Genomic DNA, 22,212 nt, shown 5'->3' with positions numbered 1-22,212 from the left:
TAGCCCCTAGCTGCCCCACCATCGAGGGAAGAGAGGGCGACAGAGTCAGCATGACGGGAACGAGCCGAAAAGGTGGCGTTCCAGGTCTTGCTGATCTCCTCATGCACCTCGGGGAAAAAAGGTACAGGGGGTGTGCGCGGCTTGGAGCCGTGCTCGGACCCGATGTACCAATTATCAAGCCGCGAGCGCTGGGGCGTGGGTGGTGCGGTGGCCCGATAGAGCATGGCCGACATCTCGACGTCTGCCTTTTCCTGAACTCTATCTCCGGACGGAAACGGCTCGAAGGAATCGTCAGGGTCGGATGCCAGAAGGTCGCCCTCCGATGCTGCGAGGGACATCTCATCGTCGTCACGCATCGAGCCCGATTGCGTGACGGAGGAGTAAGACGGTGTGGAACCGCCTCCCTGGGAACGGCCAGACGAGCGAGGCGGGGCATGAACGGTCCGCGAGCCAGCGGCTGACGGATTTACGCTCACGGAAATCCCCATGCCACCCAAGCTGCTCGCCGCCGCTGACGGCGGGGCCGTGGCCATCGCGGTCGCAGTGCGGGAATCAGACGAGGTGGTGGCCGGCTCTCGAAAGAGCGCAGCCACCCGTGACCGCAACGTCTGTATAGCCATCCGCCCGCAGTGCGGGCAGGATGACTCCACGAAGGCTGCTTCAGCGTGTTGGACCCCCAAACACCTGACGCAAGCATCGTGTCCGTCCCCCTCCTCAATGAAGGAACCGCAACCACGAGAGCAGCGGGACATGCCACGCTGAGAAATTTGCTCTTTTAGGAAATTTACTCTTTCAGAAAACACTTCTAGAACTGCTGAAACGCCGGGGGGATGATCGCTTGGAAGGGACAATCCGCTGCACCACGTCAAGAATTCAGCTCTAGTAGTCATTCCATGCGAAGGCTCCGAAGAACAAAAAGGTGAATGAATGGGCACGCCGGCTCCCCTTTTATACCCGGATATCCGAGGGCGGAGCCCGGCATGCAAATTTCATTCGCCAATTTCATCGGCCTTTTCAAAATAGACAGAGACGATTGGTTCTCAAGGGCGAACCCCATCTGTCGGCTTCGACACAACGTCGAGAGACCGACAGAAAGGGAACACACACACACACTGACCTCCTGTGCGACCCTGGCCGATGTGCACAGCTGGCTGAAGGCTGGTCTCCTTGGCAAGTAGGTGTGGCAGATGATGGAAGATGCTGGGAAGCTGCAGAATATTCTTACTGCTGGTCACGTTCCACAACTTTAGCTTGGTCTCATCTTAAAGTCACACAGAATGTCTCCAGTCACTTTTTTGCATGCATTATAGTTTTATTTAATTAACACTGCATATTGGAATTTATAGTCCGTCTGATATTTGTCCTGTGTTTTGACTTGCATAACCATATGTTTTGCTTATAGTCAATGTTTTCTTGTACAGCTGCTTTGTAACAATGAAAATTGTAAAAAGCGCTATATAAATAAAACTGATTTGACTTGACTTTAAATGCTTTTCTATCATAATCCTCACATGATTTACCCTATTAGTATTCATGGTTTATAACTCCAATCCTTTCTTTGTGCTAGAATAACATGCATATTACCCCAACCATTGGCAAACCCTTAAAAAGAAAAGGGGAATGGTAGGAACAAAGTCTTACTGTGACCACGCCCCATAGCTTAAAGATCTGCCTTTATCGATGCAATGTAACAGGTTTCAAGTAGACATAATATATTTGATATACAGTTATGTAGAGCTTGATTTCGGGTCATAGATTGCATAGTATGCTGTACTACCCGGCATGTGGCTGCAGAAATAAGAATGTTGATATTTTTTAAACTAGACATCATACACTAGCAGACTTTATGAAAGTTTCAGATAGAAACATATTAACTGATCAAATCTGCAGACTGGCACAGCCTTTTAAACACAAAGAAAGATATTTGGAAGAATGTTAGCAACTAAGACTAGCCACTAAGATATCTGGGGCACCATTGACTACCATAGTAGAAGGAATTATTATCCCTTTTAAAGTGATAGTTCACACAAAAATTAAAATGGTCTCATCAGTAACTCACCCTTGTATCATTTCAAACCAGTATATTTTAAAAAATGTTAACTGGACCCCATTCACTTGAATTGGTTATCTCTCCATACAATACAAGTGCATGGGGTGCAGTCAGGGGAGCCACCAGAGGGTATACCCCACCCCACTGGCCAGTATACATTTTAGTAGCATCAGTTATGCATTTCATCCCTAATGCACAGCCAGGCAGGCAAGCCGCACTAGACCTTCGATCGCACGCAGTAGTCCGCCCCTCCCCCTGGCCCTGCCCTTCTACATCCATGCTGCTGTTGCGCAGCTACAGCTCAGCACGTGCCCGTTGGTCAACAATTTCAAAAGAAGTTAAGAAAGAAGACGAAGAAGACTACTGGTAAGTAAATAAGTCAAAAATATTCTTAAGTAAATGAAGACGGGGAATTATGTTTCGTGATGTGCATTTTAAGTGACAAATAATTACAGTATACTGTTACAGTAGCTTTTTGATGTGTCTTTGACACGTTTTGACAAGAGTTACCTAGCTAACGCTGGTGCATGTATATGTTATGTCAATTATCAGACAATGAAGAGAAAGTCCACAGACATCTCTTCTTATTTTAAGAAGAAAAGTACAGAAGGAGGAGTGAAAGAGATGGCAGGGGAGCAACAGAGGCTTAGTAATAGTGAGGAGGAGGACGATGGAGGAGAGGAACAGACAGAGCAGCATGACAAAGATACACTTTCTGATTGTCTTCTACACTTTCTGATTGTCTTCACTTTCAAGTCTTTCTGATTGTTTTCTACAGGCCGGTTTACTTCAACAGTAGAATACAACTCTGAAATTATGGTTTATAGTTTTGGTGTGCCACCCCAAGATTTTAAGTGGCCCCATCTGGCCACCCCTTTGAAAAATTTCTGGAGGCGCCATTGGGTGCAGTGCTATTCGGTTATCAACTTTGTTCAAAATACTGTATCTTATTTTGTGAAATGACAAGAGGGTGAGTAAATGATGACAGAACTTTTAAGTCCATGGTACACAAGTGCATTAACTAAAGTACTGTAGGTATATAACATCGCTTTGGTTTTGACTGATTATATGTCTTGCTGTGTGTGTTGTTATTCTAGCAGTTCTGTGTCTGTATTTTACCCGACAGACTGTTCCAGGTACGGTTGATGTCCCGCAATGCTTGTTTCTCAGCGATGGCTTGCTTGATCTCATCCAGCACCAGATTGAGCTCTTTGGAGCGTTTAAGGTTCTCTTGTTCGGCAGAGTGGAGACGGTCTCGAAGAGCCAGAAATTCCCTCTGGTAAATGTTTACTACATCACCTAAAAAAACAACCAGAAGATAAAGTGAGATAGAAACTTACTGGTAATTTCTTTGATTTCATTTTTTTTTTATTTCTGCAGCCATTGTTTTTTAACTAGTTAAAACAATTATATTTAATTTCGGCTGCTTGTTTAATATGTTTTACATGGTATTCAACAATCCAGATACAGAAACCTTAAAATTTTACTTCAATAAATAATTTAATAATTAATCAAGTATTATGCAACTTTTTCTAAAATAAAGTTTTTTTCCTTATGCTTTGTATCAGGGGTTTTCAACCAGGGGTCCGGGTCAACTATAGGGGGTCCTTGGTGGAACTTCAAGGGGTCCGCTAATTATGGTTTACTCACAGGCAACGTTTGTTAAAAATGTTAATATTGCAATCAATGTTCTCTTTAAGCTGCCACGTCCGCTTATTGCAATTTTAACCTGCGTGCATATAAAAACATCCATTCAGGCAGCAGAAGCAATAAAATAAATGGTAAATCTGCTTCATCGTCTCCCTTACGATAAGTTCAGAGAATAACGCATGAAAGGAGTTTTATATTCTGTTCAAATATGTTAAAGCTGTCGCTTCTGCATTATAAACTCTGACAAAACTATTGTACGTGTTTAAAATCAATGAAACGCGTACCGTGTGCATATGGTGCACGTCAAACAAGTTGCCCCAAAAATAACTGTTGCGTGTTGTGTCTGTTATGATGCTCTGTAGAAAAAAGTGTGAATTTTCGTGTAAAACACACAGCAATGCTGATCCATAAAACTGCCTGCTTTTACAACAGAATGCATAACTTCTGCACTGATTTCTTTCACCTGCAGAGACGACTTCTACCTCCACTAGAATAGGCTTTGTGCCATTAGCCAGGGTCAGTCATCTCATAAGCCTTAATAAAATCGTTGAAAAGGTTCAGGACAAGAAAATTGTCCATATCACAGTAAAATGAAAATGTATGATACTGCAAATCCCCTAAAAGAATCAAACAATGTATATTAATAATAAAAATAATACACAGAAAAGTGTGTATGTGCAACAATAACATGCATAATAGTGCTAAAGTAATGTCTTAACATAATAGTGCTGTGACAATGAGGATTGTTTCTATTTAAATAGTTCGGTTTACAAATTTTGTATAAGGGGGTCCCTGCTCCATGCATCTCTCATCTAAAGGGTCCTTGTCCCGAAAAACGTTGAAGACCTCTGATTTAAATGACATGGGGAATATTTCTACTCCCTAGCTGTGTCCCAATTTGCAACCTTCTAAGGTCGTGGACATAAAAACAAGGACTTATTCTTCAAAGCAGGCACCCTCAAAAGTCCAAGAACCGAACTGAAATGAGCCTCGCAGAGGATTTCCTAATTGCGTCTCCTGTTGCTCATGTTTCGTGGTAACAGCAGCAGGACACAGCAGAGATATTTCATATCTTATTTTACTTATTTTAACAAATACAGAGCTAGAAAAAAAATATTTTATTTTAGAGAATATGACACGTTTATGTAGATTAAAACAGCCCTACAGTGTGTTCAATTAACCAATCTTATAAATTAAAAAAACATCAATGCACCAATAATGTTAATTAACAACATCATATAGTTATGTTCAAAGTAATAGCAGTCCAACATCACTAACTAGATCAGTCACTGTTTTTGGTAGAAATTATATTTCTAAATGGCAAATATTTTACTAGTAGGTGTAGTAGAGTAATAGAAAACCAACAAAACCAGCAAATGTTTTACTGTGCATTTCTCTGTGAAAACCTGAGTAAAATGGGTCTTTCCACACATTGTTCAGAAGAAAAGCATAAAACATATAAAGTGCGGAAAATAATAGGCTGCTCAGCTAAAATTTTATTCAAATGCTTTAAAATGGCAACCAAAACGAGAAAGTCAACTCAACTCAACTTCATTTATATAGCGCTTGTTACCTGCTGTATTTTTCAGCTGTTCATGTGAATATTGTTTATTTTGCTTCAAAGTACTTAACATTTAACGTGGCGTACATCAGTGTAATGTTTAAAACTGTGGAGTTGGCTCGTGGGAATCAGCATTAAACTGTACACACAGCGAGTTCGCTGGTATGAACTCACATTGTGATCAGAACCTCTCGCAAACGAATGACTTCTTAAAGCGATGCATTTGAACAGAATTTGTGTTCCAAATGACATAATATACACTATGTCCTTAAACTATGCACTATGCCCTCAAACATCTTCTAATGTATGATTTTAAGATGAGAATTAATCGTCCCAAATGGAATACTTAACGGTTTTAAACTAATCGGAAGTATACAAGGTTTCCCAGACGAGGGCATATGATGTCAATCGCACAACAGAATGTGTGTCAATAAAATCAATTTGTACATTGTACACTTCACGAGTTCGCCTTAGCAGATAAATAAAGAGGGAATGGTATGCGCATTTGGCATGCAGTCCATGAGAGGGCTACAAGGTCGGTTTTCTTGACGGAACCGAGAGCGCTCTCAATTTTTAAAAGTTAAAATGTTTAACTTTAGCTTTGAGTGTGTTGAAATGTCTCTCACTCTCTCTCTCTCTCCTTAAAAAAGTACAGAGTCTGGTACCCAACCCTAGTTTTGGGTGTGACATTTGCAGAGAAAACATGAAATATGCAAAAAGCAGCAAGAATATCTAAGAAAAACATGTATCTTCACAGAACATTAAATGTGACCCTGGACCACAAAAACTGTCATAAGGGTAAATATTCTGAAATTGGGATTTATACACATCTGAAAGTAGAATAAATAAGATTTCCATTGATGTAGGATTTATTAGGGTAGGATAATTTTGCCATAGATACAACTATTTGAAAATATGAAATATGAAGGTGCAAAAAACAAAATATTGAGAAAATAAGCTTGTCCATCAGATGTGTTAAAGCAGGTCATTGCTAAGAAGAAACCGTTTTTTAAAGCTTTCTTTTGGATTGGAGCTGTAATGATGTTATGGAGAGTAGATGAACCCGGAAGTGCAAATTCTAAGATATACATAGATTTCGAACTTGAGGGGGTACAAAGTTTGTGGGAATGTTTCCAGCCATTTCTGTTCGCAGTTTTGCTGCAAAAAAATAGTTTTTATATATTTATAGTTACAGAATTACAGAAATTTACAAAACATCTTCATTGAACATGATCCTAAAGAACATAAGAATCATAAAGATCATAAAAGAAAACTCTATCATTTTTACCCATACAATGTTTTGTTGGCTATTGCTACAAATAAACTCATGCTACTTATAACTCCTGTTTTTCCTCTGCTGTCTTCTCTGCACTCCCCCCCTCTGATGAGCTCTCTCTTTTGAATACAGACAATGCCACAGACACTCTGTGTTCCACGCTTTCATCCTGCTTGGACAACCTATGCCCTCTTGCATCTGGACCAGCCCGTGCATCCCCGTCGGCTCCCTGGTTATCGGATGTACTGCGTGAGCATCGCGCCAGCCTCCGGTCAGCTGAGAGAAAATGGCGCAAGTCAAAAGACCCTGCAGACCTCTCTCTCTACCAATCTCTTCTCTCTTCTTTCTCCGTAGATGTCACCTCTGCAAAAACAGATTACTACCACTCGAGGATCTGCAACTCTCCGGACTCTTGAACGCTCTTCAAAACCTTCTCTGCTCTCCTCTGTCCGCCTGCTCCTGCACCTTCATCTGAGTTAACAGCTGCTGATTTTGCATCGTTCTTCGTAAAGAAAACTACTGCCATCAGCAGCCAGTTCTCTACGCCACCACCTGTCGAACCCGCCCACATCCCTGACACGTGTGTGCTCCCCACCTTTTCTCCTCTGTCTGAAGCTGATGTCTCCAAGGTCATTGGCTCCAACCACCCTACCACCTGCCCACTGGATCCCATCCCCACCCATCTCCTCCAGGCCATCTCTCCAACGGTTGTGCCTGCTCTGACCCACATCATCAACTCTTCGCTCACCATTGGGACATTTCCCACAGCGTTCAAAGAGGCCCGCATCACACCGCTTCTAAAGAAACCCACCCTGGACCCTACACTGCTAGAAAACTACAGGCCTGTCTCCCTTCTTCCCTTCATCGCCAAAGCCCTGGAGCGAGTTGTGTTCAACCAGCTCTCCTCCTTTCTCATGCAAATCATTGCAAATCATTGATCCTGGACAGCAATCAGTCTGGGTTCAAGACCGGTCATTCCACAGAGACTGCACTGCTCTCAGTCATCGAAGCCCTGAGACTGGCAAAAGCATCATCCATGTCTTCTGTGCTCATCCTACTGGATCTGTCTGCTGCCTTTGACACTGTCAATCATCACATCCTCTATGCTTCTCTCAGGGATATGGGTGTCTCTGGAATGGAGTTGCAATGGTTTGAGTCCTACCTCTCGGGTAGGTCATTCAGAGTATCCTGGAGAGATGAGGTCTCCGCGTCCCAACATCTAAACACGGGGGTGCCACAGGGCTCAGTGCTTGGACCGCTACTCTTCTCCATTTACATGACATCCCTCGGCTCGGTCATTCAGAAGCATGGCTTATCCTATCACTGCTATGCCGACGACACACAACTCTACTTGTCATTTCAACCGGACGATCCGACGGTCGTTACTTGCATTGCGGCATGCCTGAGTGACATCTCGCTTTGGATGAAGGATCATCACCTGCAGCTAAACCTTGCAAAAATGGAACTGCTTGTGATCCCAGCCAACCCAAAGATTCACCACAACCTTGCCATTCAACTAGGCTCATCAACGATTACACCGTCCAGCACACCCAGAAACCTGGGAGTGGTAATCGATGATCAGCTTAACTTCACAAGTCATGTTGCCAGCACCGCCCGGTCCTGTAGATTCATCCTCTACAACATTAGGAAAATTAGACCTTTCCTACCGGAGCACTCTACGCAAGTCCTAGTCCAGGCTCTTGTCCTGTCCAAACTGAATTATTGCAATGCGCTTCTGGCTGGACTTCCTGCTTCCACAATCAAACCTCTTCAGATGATCCAGAATGCGGCGGCAAGAGTGGTCTTCAATGAACCGAAGAGAGCGCATGTAACTCCGCTCTTCATCATGTTACACTGGCTCCCTGTTGCCGCCCGCATAAAGTTCAAAGCTATTCTCCTGGCCTACAAGACCAACACCGGATCTGCACCATCGTATCTCCACCCGCTAATGCAGATCTATGTTCCTGCCAGATCACTGTGGTCTGCAAAGGAACAACGACTAGTGGTACCATCCCAAAAAGGTAAAAAGTCACTCTCCCGTACCTTCTCTGGATCTGTTCCACATTGGTGGAACGATCTACCAGCTGCTACAAGATCAGCAGACTCGGTTGCCATCTTCAAAAAACGCCTAAAAACGCATCTCTTCCGTCAACACGTCGCTGATTGATTTTTTCCTAATTCTCTTCCCTTTCCTTCTTTATAAAAAAAAAAAACCTTACTAACCTCACTATTCTTAGCTTTTTATACTGTGCTAGGCTTTAATGGACTAGTTTGATGCACTTATTTATTTTGTGGCATAAGTTGTTATAATTTGCTTCCAATGTTTCCTCATCTGTAAGTCGCTTTGGATAAAAGCGTCTGCTAAATGACTAAATGTAAATGTAATGTAAATGTAACTGTTTTTTGTGGTCCAGAGTCAAAAATATGCCCATAAATTAATAATAAAGACAGTTATAAATGTGACAGTTCTGAAAGTAGCATTTATCTGACTGGAAAATGCTTTAAAAAAATGTAAGACATTTTTATTAGAGACGGTAAATGGTTTTTAGACCACCATTTGCATCTGAGCTATCAGTATGCCGAAAACATCTCTTTTTTTCATGGTAAGGTTGACATATGCATGGAACTGCCCTTTTAGTTTTTTCATGATTATTTCAAAACAAGGCAGGGAAGGATAGAAGTCCATTGCGCAGCATTGCTTTCTATCAGGATGCCAGTCGTTTGGTCATCAAACACATAAAATACATACAGTAATTTCACTATTTTCCATGGAGTAGAGAACTAAGGAAAACAGGAATTATTTAAAATAATAGTGTTAGCACCCAATTTGGGGATTAAGAATAGTGATTTGTCTATATAAAAATATATTTGGATATTAAGCTGTTGCTAATTCCTAGCTTATAAGGTTCTAAGCATGTTTACCTTCTTTCAGTATATTTTCTGACATCAACTACACCATATTCGCATAGAAATGGAGAGATCAGGGGAACTCTGATAGTCAAGCAGATCATTTATTTTAAACACGTATTGTTTATGTCTATTGTACGAAAAATCAAAGTCAGGTTTTAAATTACAGTCTCTTAACAATGCAGTTCTCCGAAGTTACCACCTGAGGCCAGACCTCACAAGAGAGAAAAAGCAACTAAAATCTTTTCTATACAATTTTATATCCAAGAGCGCAAAATTGTCCTTGCCCTGCATCATCCCATTTGTAAAATGGGAATTGCAAAGAAAACAAGAGTGTTCCAAAAAATATGCTCTTGGAAAAATTTGCAGTAGAAAAAAATTTGACACACACTTGCATTCTATGTAATCAATACAAATTGTAGACTTAAACTCAGTTGTTGTAATATTGAAGCACTAGATTAGTGTTTTAAATAAATGTGAACATGTGAACATTAAATGCTCAAAATAGATTTTATACACACAATGTACTACTAAAAATTAGGTGGTTACACCCTTCTAATTTAAATAATCCCTGTTTTCCATAGTTATTTCCTGTCCTTTGGAATGGACGAACAATCGACATTCAGGAAGAAATCAATGCAGTGTAATGCTGCGCTCTAGACTTCTATGCCTCTCAGGCTCGTATTGAAATCATCATGGTGGCAGGCTGAATAAACTCTATTTGTTTAAAGGTGCTATTCCCTGTGATGCCAATATTCAAACTTTAGTTTGTGTGTAATGTTGCTGTTAGAGCATAAATCATATCTACAAAATTATAAAACTCAAAGTTCAATGCCAAGCTAGATTTGGTTTTAACAGAATTCGCTTTTCAAGGACTATAGTGAATGGCAAAAATATTAGTTTATTTATTTAGTGGAAAGTTTTAAAACTTAGATTTGTATTTGTTCAGAAACAAAAACATAATACCTAAACAACTTCTCCCTTTAGAAAAAATAAATGCCAAATAAATATAGGCTACATTTTAAATAAACAAAGCATTAAAAATTATTACTAACATATTATTACTAAATGTTTTTTATTCTTTTTTTGTTTTCTTTCAGTGTTTTGTTGAAAGTAACAAAATAAAATGTATCCTTTTCATTAAACATATCTGCCTTCATATAAACAAAGTGCACACGATTGTTTGTAAAAAATCTAGTAAAATAGTAAACAAAAGCATACACTATACTAGTCTCAGCCTCAGATGTCATGCCCACGATCTGTTGGCTGAAGGTATGATGCATTTGGCACACTTTTTTGGAAACACTTCAGCACGTTCAAAGTCGTCATCTGATTGGTTAAATTTCACAGGATTTCCGGTAGATGAGTGTGTCGCGTTCTTTGACGGACCGCCTGGAGGGAACATTTTATTTAAGCTAAAACATCACATTCAATGAATTGATTAAATAAATGTTAGGTGAGGAACTGTGGTTTAAGCTTGTGTAATACATAAACTAATTTACAATAACTTATTAACAACTTCTATTTCACTATTATAAATACTGTAGTTACAGAAATATTAAGAATAACTTGTTACGGTACTTCCTTTACATGACATAATTTTGCTACCAGTATTTAAACACTGAATAAAGTCACATGCAAAAATATACTTGCCCTTAACCTAGATGTTACATTCACTCTTCATCATTAAAGTAATCATCACTAAATACACATCTGCATTTGCATCTTACAGCAATAAATCAAGTATTGTTTATAAACTTTTGATCAGGCTGGTCTTAAAATCATGTTGTGTATGAATCAGAAATTTTCACAAGTTTATGAGGTACAAGTCAATTCTCAAGTGGAGTCCAAGTCAAGTCTTAAGTCTCTGAGGTCCAAGTCAAGTCTCAAGTCTTTGAAGTGAAATCCAAGTCAAGTTGTAAGACTCTGAGGTGGAGTCCAAGTCTTGTATCGAGTCTCTGTTTCTATTATTCTACTAATATGAATAATGTTTGCTGAAACCACTGTACAGGCAAAATTAAGTCATGTAGTGTAATTGCACGATATACCCCTTCAAACCAAGCACAGGCTACCTGTCAACATGTGGGTACTAAAATCCAAGAGACCTCACGATTGCGTTTCATGGGAAAACAGAATAACAGAAAAAACAGGGTTTCCCTGGAGACATAACAAAAGGGTGGTGGGAGATGGGTGGAAAATCAGGAGGCTCCCGGTGAAAACCGGAGTGTTTACAGGTGTGGTCCAGAACAGTATATAGCATGCCATTCTGCATGTACATACTGTATATTCAGGGTTTAAATTATGATTTCTTATGTGGGGGGCTCTTTGGGGGAGCTTTCGAGGGGTACATATGCAAAGCTTATAAAATCTAATCAATTGTCAAACTGTAAAAAAAAGTTAAGAGAGCCTTCTACTATGAACAATAAAATGATTATCAAAATCATTTAAGGTGCCAGCAGTGTGCAAAGCTACATATGATAAGAATAAAATATTTTTATGTAGGCCTGTGCCTTTTTTGGAATGATGTTACCATAAAAAGAAAGAATATAAATACAAAATACTTTGAGTAGAACATAAATTAGAATTTCATAACTTCAAAGAGGGGCATTGCTAGGCATAAAGCTCTAACGGGGCACAGGCCTCCTATTACTTTTTCAGCATCATGTTATCTTTAGAGCATTTAGACATTTGTCTTAATTAAAAATCTTCATTTATTAACGTCCACAGAATTTTATGTATGACCTGTTTATTTCCAGTTCTTTTTTGTCAAAGCTTCATGCAACATTTGCCATGACTGAGATGATCTACAGTTTTAACTTGTGCATCGCTACTGCCGTTGCTGCTGCACACATCATGAAAAAAAAAACGAATTTAATGCATTCATTTTATTAAAATGACATAATTTGAAAAACAGTTCATTATTTATGATCAATTATGAAAATTATAAAAATGTATGCGTTACAAGCTTGAATTGGGTTACAATGTTGCAAACATATTTTTCCGCGATTATTAATCTAAATAAAAACACTGACAAAAAAGCAAAATCTGAATGTAAACTTAAGATTTATACTGGAGAGCAGCAGTATTTTACTGGGGCATGATGGAGTGCTGCACCAAACACTAGATGAGCCGCACACTGGTGCGGAGCAGAGCGAGACCGTCAGCCTATGTGCCCCAGCACAATTTTAACACTGTGTATATCACAACACAACTGGTGCTTAATGTAAGTTTACAGCACCTTTTTACAGTTTCTCATCGTAGGTGTTTTTGCAGTACAGTCTGTAGCAGTATTAATCCTTTATTGACTAATGGACCGAGAACTATGTCATCGCGAAACCTAAAACCCTCCAGCCCAGCACAGGGAAACATCCACCCGTGGTTCCCCAAGAGAAGTATTCCAATGCTGAGACCCATTAGCAGGTAATTCCCCTGGGTAAACCTGGAGCTCAGAGCAGCTGATTGTTTGTTCTGGTGTATGTTTCTCCTCTCTATCTCAGTCTCGCTCAGTGGAGTGAAACAGGAGATGGATAACTTACACGCACAAAGGGCCGGTGAGAGACTGGTGTCACATGAACAACTGACTACAGCTCTGACAGTCTGAGCATGTTAATTTGTCCACAGGCATGTATATGCACGACTAAGGAAACAAGGCAAGTTACAGTGACTTTCCCCATTGGGGGGGTCTGGGTTTTTTTAAGTGCTCCACATAACTATTGTAGAAGCAGCAACTTATAACATGACACATTACCAAGCTGAAACGCAAATACTAAAATACTAGTTGTTGTTTTGCAACTTTGAAATACAAAACGTTAGAAACAATTAGTCTTTTCTGAAACTTCAGGTGAACACCAATCGTGCCCAAGTTCCCTACTCAATTAGAAGGACAAGGCTCTCAAATTGTCAATTGCTGTTTGAATCTATGCATCATCTGTTAAGTCGTTTTTTATTTAAATTTGAAAATGAGAAAACAAGCTCCTTTTTTGTTTTTTCATTTAGAAAAAAACACAAACAAGAATTGAGCTAAATGTTTTCGTTTTTTGGATATTGGATCTCTACATGTGGGTGGGAATGAAACAAGTGGAAAGATACATATTGTATTTGTTTACTGTTGAAGCATTATGGCATAAAATTTGAAAGCAGAAGCACTCAAATTTCATGCCTCCACAAAGTGTTCATTCAAGTTTTTTTAAGGGGAGGTAACGTGCTATTTCATGCATTTTGACTTCTTTACTACGGAAGCCGTAAAGTGCCAAACAAAACAACAAATCGCAAAACGCAACACCAAATCTGAAAACACATTAACAAACCATAAAGCACAACAACAAATCCGGAAACAAAATAACAAATCAGAAAACACAACGACAAGTCAGAAAACACAACGACAAATCCGGAAACAAAATAACAAATCAGAAAACACAACGACAAGTCAGAAAACACAACGACAATTCGGTCAAACCGGAAAAGGTAGGTCTTTTGTGTGACCGGGGTAGTTACTGCTGATTGGAAGGAACCCCTGTCAATCAAGATAAACAGGAAGTACTGTTCTGTAGCTAGCGGCACAGAATAACAAGAAGTAGCTGGCGTCAGTGTACACAAATATATAATGTATTATCCTTATTGTGGGTTCAAATTTGGTGTTTTGCATCTGCTCTGAAAGCATTCCTGACATCGATTAATAGGGAATCGTTTTTTCGTCTGAATAAACCTGCATTCTTGAGGTGTCTTTCAATAGAGCGCAAGCTGATCTTAATATCATGATATGTTTAGAAGCATATCTAGAATCACGCCATATGAATGTCCTTCTTGAAAGTAGTGCTGAACAAACTCCATTATTTTCTATGAAAAAACACACCTGACTGTTTATCTTGATTGACAGGGGTTCCGTCCAATCAGCAGTAACTACCCTGTCACACAAAAGACCTACCTTTTCCGGTTTGACCGAATTGTCGTTGTGTTTTCTGACTTGTCGTTGTGTTTTCTGATTTGTTATTTTGTTTCCGGATTTGTCGTTGTGTTTTCTGACTTGTCGTTGTGTTTTCTGATTTGTTATTTTGTTTCCGGATTTGTCGTTGTGTTTTCTGACTTGTCGTTGTGTTTTCTGATTTGTTATTTTTTTTCCGGATTTGTTGTTGTGCTTTATGGTTTGTTAATGTGTTTTCAGATTTGGTGTTGCGTTTTGCGATTTGTTGTTTTGTTTGGCACTTCACGGCTTCCGTACTTTACACTGGTAAACGTGCTGACTTCTCAAGCTTTAGATGGTCAACTTGTCAAAAAACAAGTTGAGCTTATGACGTAGTATTTCTATGCCTGATTCTTTGTGCCAGGGTTCATACAGTTTTTTTAACATGGATTCACGATTTGTAAAAAGGGTTTCGTAGTCCCTTATTGGACAATTCTCCTAGAACAGCATGCCCACGTGTCAACCAGCCAGCATGAGAAAGAGCAAACCCATCAATGCCACTTCAATCGGCTGATGGAATTTGACCTTTGTTTGTTTGCTCACTGCAAACAATGATATCCATCTTCCCGAAAGACTTACCCAGTAGCATGTGAGCAATAGCAATGTCAAATGAAAATCCTGCATATAAACTTCCAAGAATGAGTTTATTCATAGGTATAGGTAATTTTTAAGGTTTATTATTTACTATAAACGTGTAATTTTTAAAAACATTTATTGGTAAGATTATAGCACAATTCTTTACAACCCACCCTATCCTTCACAAATGTTTAAACCCCCGGCTAAAGCAAAACTGCTACTCTGAGATTCATTAGGTGTTAAAAGAGTAAGTGAGAATCCCAAAATGCATCTTAAGTTGACCAATAGTTTATCTTTCTCTTTTCTGTATGGAAAATGCCACCAACATTTCTGTGACCACTAGTACTACATAATGAAATAACTTTGACTATTTGCAGGAAGCCTTCAGCTCCTTCTGTTAAAAACTGAAAAAAAATGTCAATTTGAAAAATATCATTTGAACTCAATCGACCCACCATCACAATGAGCTGATGCAACCTGCTAACTTGTCTATTGAGCATCTTAAGCTTTGTACGGTATGTATGGCAGAGTGATTAAAACAAAAAAATAAGAGCTTTGGTTTACCCTAATGGATCAGACATTAGCCAGGAAAAAAATTATAAGAAATTCATGTGATCCAATAATTCTGGTTTATGTTCAGGATGAGGTTTTGTTAGCGGTACACCAGGATCCATTAGAAGCACTCTTTAAATGTTCTGCCCTACCTCAAACCCCCTCATGAGGACATTGTCTCCTTATAGATTTTTTTCTCTCAGTTTTGGAAAGTGAAATGGTATATTTAAGTTTTTTCTCTGCACTGTAAAAAATGAAAATTGATGTTTATTAGAGTCAATGCTTTCTGAATTGCAACTTAGAACTGTAAACTTATTTAACTTAACCATGCAGATATGACGTCATGATGCACGGACTTGGCACGGACCAACCTTAAGTTTATCACTGTTAAGAGTTCACTCCTCTAGTGGCCACTGTGAAAAAAAGCTTCTTTACATCCCAGTCTATGAAAAAAAAATATATATATATATACACCAGTATATTAATGTGTTTTCATGCAAGGACTATAATTGTCATTAAACTGATGGTTGTTAGCTTTTTAATTATATTATCTAGAGGTGCACCACATAGATTTTATTAAAGAATTTGGTGGGTTCTTATCTGAACTAGTACTGGCCGCAGACAGAGTCCTTGTTGTTGGTGACTTTAACATTCATGTAGATAACGATACAGATTCTTTAGGAATGGCTTTTAAAGACACTCTTAACTCAATGGGCGTTAGCCAACATGTGTCAGGACCCACTCACCTTCGTATTCATATTTTAGATTTAATACTGTTTTACGGTATAAATGTGGATTATGATTAAATCCTTCAGCAGAGCAAAGACATTCCAGATCAATATCTGGTATCTTCCTTGCTTCCGTGGTCTATGGCTGCAAATCAAACTCCTTGTTATAAATATGGTAGAACAATAAACTAAACCACCAAAGGTGCGTTTCTTGATAATCTGCCTGAATTGTCTCAAATCTCTAGCATGAGTAATAACGCTGAAGATCTTGACTTTACCATTGAAATTTTTAACGCCACCTTCTCGGAAACACTAGGAGCAACTACACAGTTGCTCCTATGCGCTTAAAGAAGATTAAAAATGACAGTCCGACAGCATGGTATAATGAACACACTCAGGCTCTAAAGAAAGCGGCACGGAAAGAGGTAGTTCGTATAGCGTGGAAGGATACTATTAGAAAATACAGAAAATACCCAAAAACATCTAGCCTACCTTTCATCATTAATAGAAGAAAACCAGCACAACCCTAGGTTTTTATTTAACACAGTGGCTAAATTGACCAAAAATAAATCGTCAGTGACTTCTGATTCTGTAAACCAGCATAGCGTGATGAATTTATGAACTATTTCACAAATAAAATACAAGATATTAGAGAATTTTTTTAAAATATGCAACCAGAAGTGAAACCCGCCTAGCAAACAACTAACTACAGCGCCCTTAAGGAGAAATTACCTTTCATATCTAATGTTCTGGAAAAAGAAGTCTCAACTCAATTGTGTTCCTTCCTCCAAAGGAATGACATCAATGAAGATTCCCAGTCTGAATTTAGAGCACATGACAGTACAGAGACTGCTTTGATCAGAGTTACAAATTATCTGCTTTTGGCGTCTGACCGATATTGTATCTCCTTAATGGTGCTGTTAGATCTTAGTGCTGCATTCAACACCATTGACCACAGCACGCTCCTCCATAGACTCGAAAATGATGTCGACATAAAGGGAATAGCTTTGAAATGGCTTAGATCTTATTTATCCGACCGTTTTCAATATGTAGCAATAAACAATGAGGTGTCACACAAATCACAAGTCCAGTACGGTGAACCACAGGGCTTCGTCTCAGGGCCAATGCTCTTCGCATTATACATGCTACCTCTAGGAGATATAATAAAACAACCCAGAGTTAGATTCACAGTTATGCTGATGATACGCAACTTTATATTTCCTCAAAGCCTCATGAAAAACAGCAATTCCATCGAATAGTGGAATGCATAATCTATATAAAAAAGTGGATGAGTAACAATTTCTTATTACTGAACTCAGACAAAACAGAAGAGTTACTTATTGGACCGAAAACCTCTACACGTAACAGGTGATGTGCAGGCCTCTTTCCATACGTTTAATCTTGCATACACTACACTATCATAATATAGAAATTCCAAAGGTTTAGGCTGCACTAGTTAGATCAACCGGAACCAGGAACACTTCCAATAACAACTGATGTATTTGTTGCATCATAGAGTGCAAAACAGTACTCTACTCTCTTGTCTCATTGTTCCAAGGTTACCAGAGCGTGATTTTCTAGTCTGCCGTTATTGGTCTACCCTGAATGAGGCTCACGAGCTACAGCATTTGGGGGAGAAGAGTGAAGTTTTATATATAGTTCTATACCTTAGGAGGTTACTTTCTTACGTCCCACTTTACCAGGTGCTGTCCATGGCAGTGGTGCTGAATTAATGGATATCGATAATTTGGCAATCAATTATTCACTATATACAGTGACTGCTTCAATGATAGTTCAGATAGTTCTTTATAAAATAATAATAAAAATATTAATCACACTTACAATATCAAAGGGAGAAATATAAACAAGTATGCCTTAACTGTGCAGCCCTACAATAAGTTATTTTGATATCACAATTAAATGTATTCATTCATGACAAGAAAAGTAAAAAGTAGGGTAATAAAAGGGGAGTGTATGGCGGGGTCTTTGATTTAGCAAAAATATTTGCTGTATCGCTGCAGTTTGACTAAACTTCAATCTTTTCAAACAATCTTTCCCTTTAAATATACTTGTAAGTCTTTGGTTTGCCAGCTGATGCACCTTTAGATAATATAAGGTATAGCTTAGTGCTCCAGACCAACCTTTCAAACTTATAGTTAACTGAAAACATTTTGGGAAATACATTCAGTATTAACGCAATAAAAATGAATGCTGAGCAGAAAGTTCAAGCAAGTTTTACAGTGCAGAGAAAAAACTGAAATTTACCATTATACTTTCCAAAACTGAGAGAATCTACAATCTATAATGAGACAATGTCCTCATGAGGGGGTTTGAGGTAGGGCAGAACATTGAAAGAGTGCTTCTAATGGATCCTGGTGTACCGCTAACAAAACCTCATCCTGAACATAAATCAGAATTATTGGATCACTTGAATCTGCATATGTTTTTTTCCTGGCTAATGTCTGATCCATTAGGGTAAACCAAAGCTCTTATTTTTTTGTTTGAAATCACTCATTGAAATCACGCCATACATACCGTACAAAGCTTAAGATGCTCAATAGACAAGTTAGCAGGTTGCATCAGCTCATTGTGATGGTGGGTCGATTGAGTTCAAATGACAGAAATATTTTTCAAATAGATTTTATTTTCAGTTTTTAACAGAAGGAGCTGAAGGCTTCCTGCAAATAGTCAAAGTTATTTCATTATGTAGTTCTAGTGGGCACAGAAATGTTGGTGGCATTTTCCATACAGCAGAGAGAAAGATAAACAATTGGTCAACTTAAGATGCATTTTGGGATCTTCCACAAATGTTGAGTTTGATATCGCGTTGCGCCTGACGTAGACAAAACATTCTTACCTAAAGGGGTTTCTTGCAATCGGGCCAAGGTACTCAGAGACCAGGGGCCTGTACCATGAATGTAGCTGAACAAACTCAGGGTAATTGGATTAGTTTTGGGTTGACAAAACCAAACCAACGTGATCAAGCTTTGTTGGTACCATGAAGCAGCTCATGGAGTTTCTTTGTCAACTCAAGCTTTGATCCTGCTAAGATTAGTTTGCTCGCGTGTGCACATGAACGAGTGACGTCAGCATGGCTAAACCAATCGCATTATAAATGGATAAAGCGATTTCCACAATATGAACACAAAAATGAATTTCAGCCATGGACTGATATGTTTCTGCTGTCTACGCAAGAGAGAAGTGTTTCAGAAACACTGCTGATTGCGTTAATGTGCAAGTTAAACACTATATAGTACACACATTTACTGTAGTGCAAACAGGATCCGCGGGGTCCTCGGTGGAACTACAAGGGGTCCGTGTCCTTGCGGGCAACTTTTTTTATGTATGGCATGGGTACAGAAATATTACAACAAATGTTAATTGAAGCTCCCGCATTGCAATTTTAACCCTCGTGCGGACAAAAAACATCCATTCAGGCAGCAGAAGCAAGAAAGTTAACCTTACATCTGCTTCATCATTTCCCTTCCGAGTACACATGAGAGGAGTTGCGTGCAAATAAAGTCATTCTCATATATTCTGAACTTCTGTACAAATTTGTTAAAGCTGTAAACGGCTAATTTGACAGGCAAATGACACCACACAGCTTCTGCATTGTAAACTCTGACATCTTACGTGTTTAAAATCAATGAATGCGTGTCAAACAAGTTGCCCAAAAAATTACGCGGACTGGTTGCATGTTGGTCTCCTTTTAGTCTGATATGATGCTCTGCAGGAAAAAAACTAGTTTATTTTTTTGCAGAAAGGCAACGGAGCTCAGAATTATAAATAGCGGTGTGTTCTGCAACACAGAGAAGCGGAAGAAAATATAAGAATAACACTTAATAAAACGGCCTGCTTTTACAACAGAATGCATAAGCCTTTACCTTTAATAGACTAGTCTTTGCGCCATTAACCAGGGTCAGTCATTTCATTGAAGCCTTAATGAAAACTACGGTTCAGGACAAAGAAAAATGTCCTAATACAGTGAAACAGAAAGTATTTCTAGATGTTCTGCAACACAGACAAGAATGTAAAAACTGCAATGCAAATACACGTGATACAATAAAAGTGGAATATAAGTAAGTAAATTGAATTTCATGTAAGAGTGTAAGGGAAAGCCAGCAAATCTGTAAAATCAGATTTTACCTATATAGTAAACAATATTTGATTTTATATTTGTAATATATATTTTTATATTAGTATTTTTATTTTATTAAACAGTATAAAAAATAACTAGCCATTCTAACACGCACTGTGAGTCAGTTACGTCACCTATATGTTTCTTTGCGTAAGATACCATGGCGACGAACACCGAATAAACACAGAATAAAGCCGAGATACTCTCATGGTACCTAAAACCCAGGGTTGGCACAAACTAAACTGAAACATAGCTGGCTAGCCACCTAAACCAGCTTCATGGTACAGGCCCCAGCAGTGTTAACTTATCCTTTATTGTTGTTCTGTATAAACCCGCAAGATCCCCCATGAGTCAGCAAGTTGTATTTTGGGTATTTTTCTATCACCGACTGAAGATGGTCTTCTCTAAAAACGTTTATGTGTAACAGTGTTAGTTTTCCCATACTCTCTTAATCACAAAACAGATGAAGATTATTAAAGAGTTTTCCAAACTTGACCAAAGAAGAATGGCCATCTGGGCTGGATTTAACAACACAGGCTCAACTAATGGTTTTAAATTTGGTCTCTGATGTGGTCACCTGACCTATGTCAGATGGTTTCTTGCATATGAAGGTTTGCCAACAAACATAGGTGGGTGGAGTGGCCAAAATCGAAGTAACTGGAGAAATTGTTGAGTAAAAGTCTCTATTTGAAAAATGACTTGAGTAAAAGCAATGAAAAAACTACTCAAGTAGCTAGTTACTTGTGCTGTTTCAATGTGGTTGTGTGGTGAGTTTTGGTGTCTTGTCAGTCTAGTCTAGTCTATTGTATTCGTAGTTCTTGTTTTGAGTTTATTTAAGTCTTCTTAAGTTTAGTTTTAGTCCTGTCTTGTTGTTATAGTTCCCTGTTTTGTTATGTTACCCCCTCGTGGGTGTTTGTTTTATACTTATTAAAGTCTTCTGTTAACCCCTTACCCGATGTCTGCACCTGGGTCCTCTGTCCGTGTCTCACCACCCGAGATCATGACAGACAAGCACAGAAGAGACAAGCATTTCTGTAAATGTAATTTAGTCCCAATATCAATGTAGCCTACACAACTACAATTTATTTAGAATAATATAGACCATGTCAACTAAAGTGAAGCTGCAGAGCTTTGTGTTTACAATGAGCATTTCCTAAAATGATCTAGAATATTTGCAGTGCTCTCTTATATGAAATGCACTGATTTTAGACAAAACTCATGTGTCACATGTCTGTGTTGTGAAAAGCTCTTTCTGCAACCCCACATGTCTGTGTCTAACAGGTCGCGTGCATGTTGCTGTGTCTGACGAGCAGGTCGTGCGGGTGCGCAAATATGGAGGGCATTTATCATTGCTGGCAAACAATATGACGGATTTGCAGTTTTGAATGGATAGATATAGCTCTATATTTACTTCATCCAATGCTCTTTTTGTTTTGCGTGTTAAGTTTCGCGCTACGAGGAGTGAGTAATCTGCAGCTTTAGATCGTGCTGCGAACTGAACAAATCAGTTGAACTTATTCCTGAACCTATTCAGAAGGTTTTCCCCATTGTTAAATTAATACTTTCAAAAGAATCAACAACTCGGGGAATGCCCCAGTAAAAAGTAATGACAACCTTGAAATAAACAACGCTTTAAATGAAATTGTTCTTAAAATGAAGGAACCTCACGCAGTGTAACAAAATAAATGAGTATTTCTAATAATCTGTACAAGTAAGAGTAAAAGTACCCACTTTTAATTTGACATTAAAAGTACATATTTTCCAAAATGTTACTCAGTAAATGTAACAAAGTGAATGTAGCATGTTTCTACCCA

General features: G+C 38.9%; 1 protein-coding gene across 1 annotated transcript in view; it reads right to left on the bottom strand.

Moving 5' to 3' along the window:
* Positions 1–22,212, bottom strand: part of mgat4b (alpha-1,3-mannosyl-glycoprotein 4-beta-N-acetylglucosaminyltransferase B) — a 125,508-nt gene that overhangs the window by 86,432 nt on the left and 16,864 nt on the right. Inside the window, exons 2-3 of the mRNA XM_079480525.1 lie at positions 3,170–3,349; positions 1,118–1,261 (exon numbers count right to left, since the gene is read on the bottom strand). Coding sequence (XP_079336651.1) covers positions 1,118–1,261; positions 3,170–3,349 — 324 coding nt within the window. The remainder of the gene's footprint in view (positions 1–1,117; positions 1,262–3,169; positions 3,350–22,212) is intronic.

Source organism: Barbatula barbatula (assembly GCF_947034865.1).
Source record: "Barbatula barbatula genome assembly, chromosome: 18".
NCBI lineage: Eukaryota > Metazoa > Chordata > Actinopteri > Cypriniformes > Nemacheilidae > Barbatula > Barbatula barbatula.
This window is presented reverse-complemented; position numbering and strand designations above follow the sequence as displayed.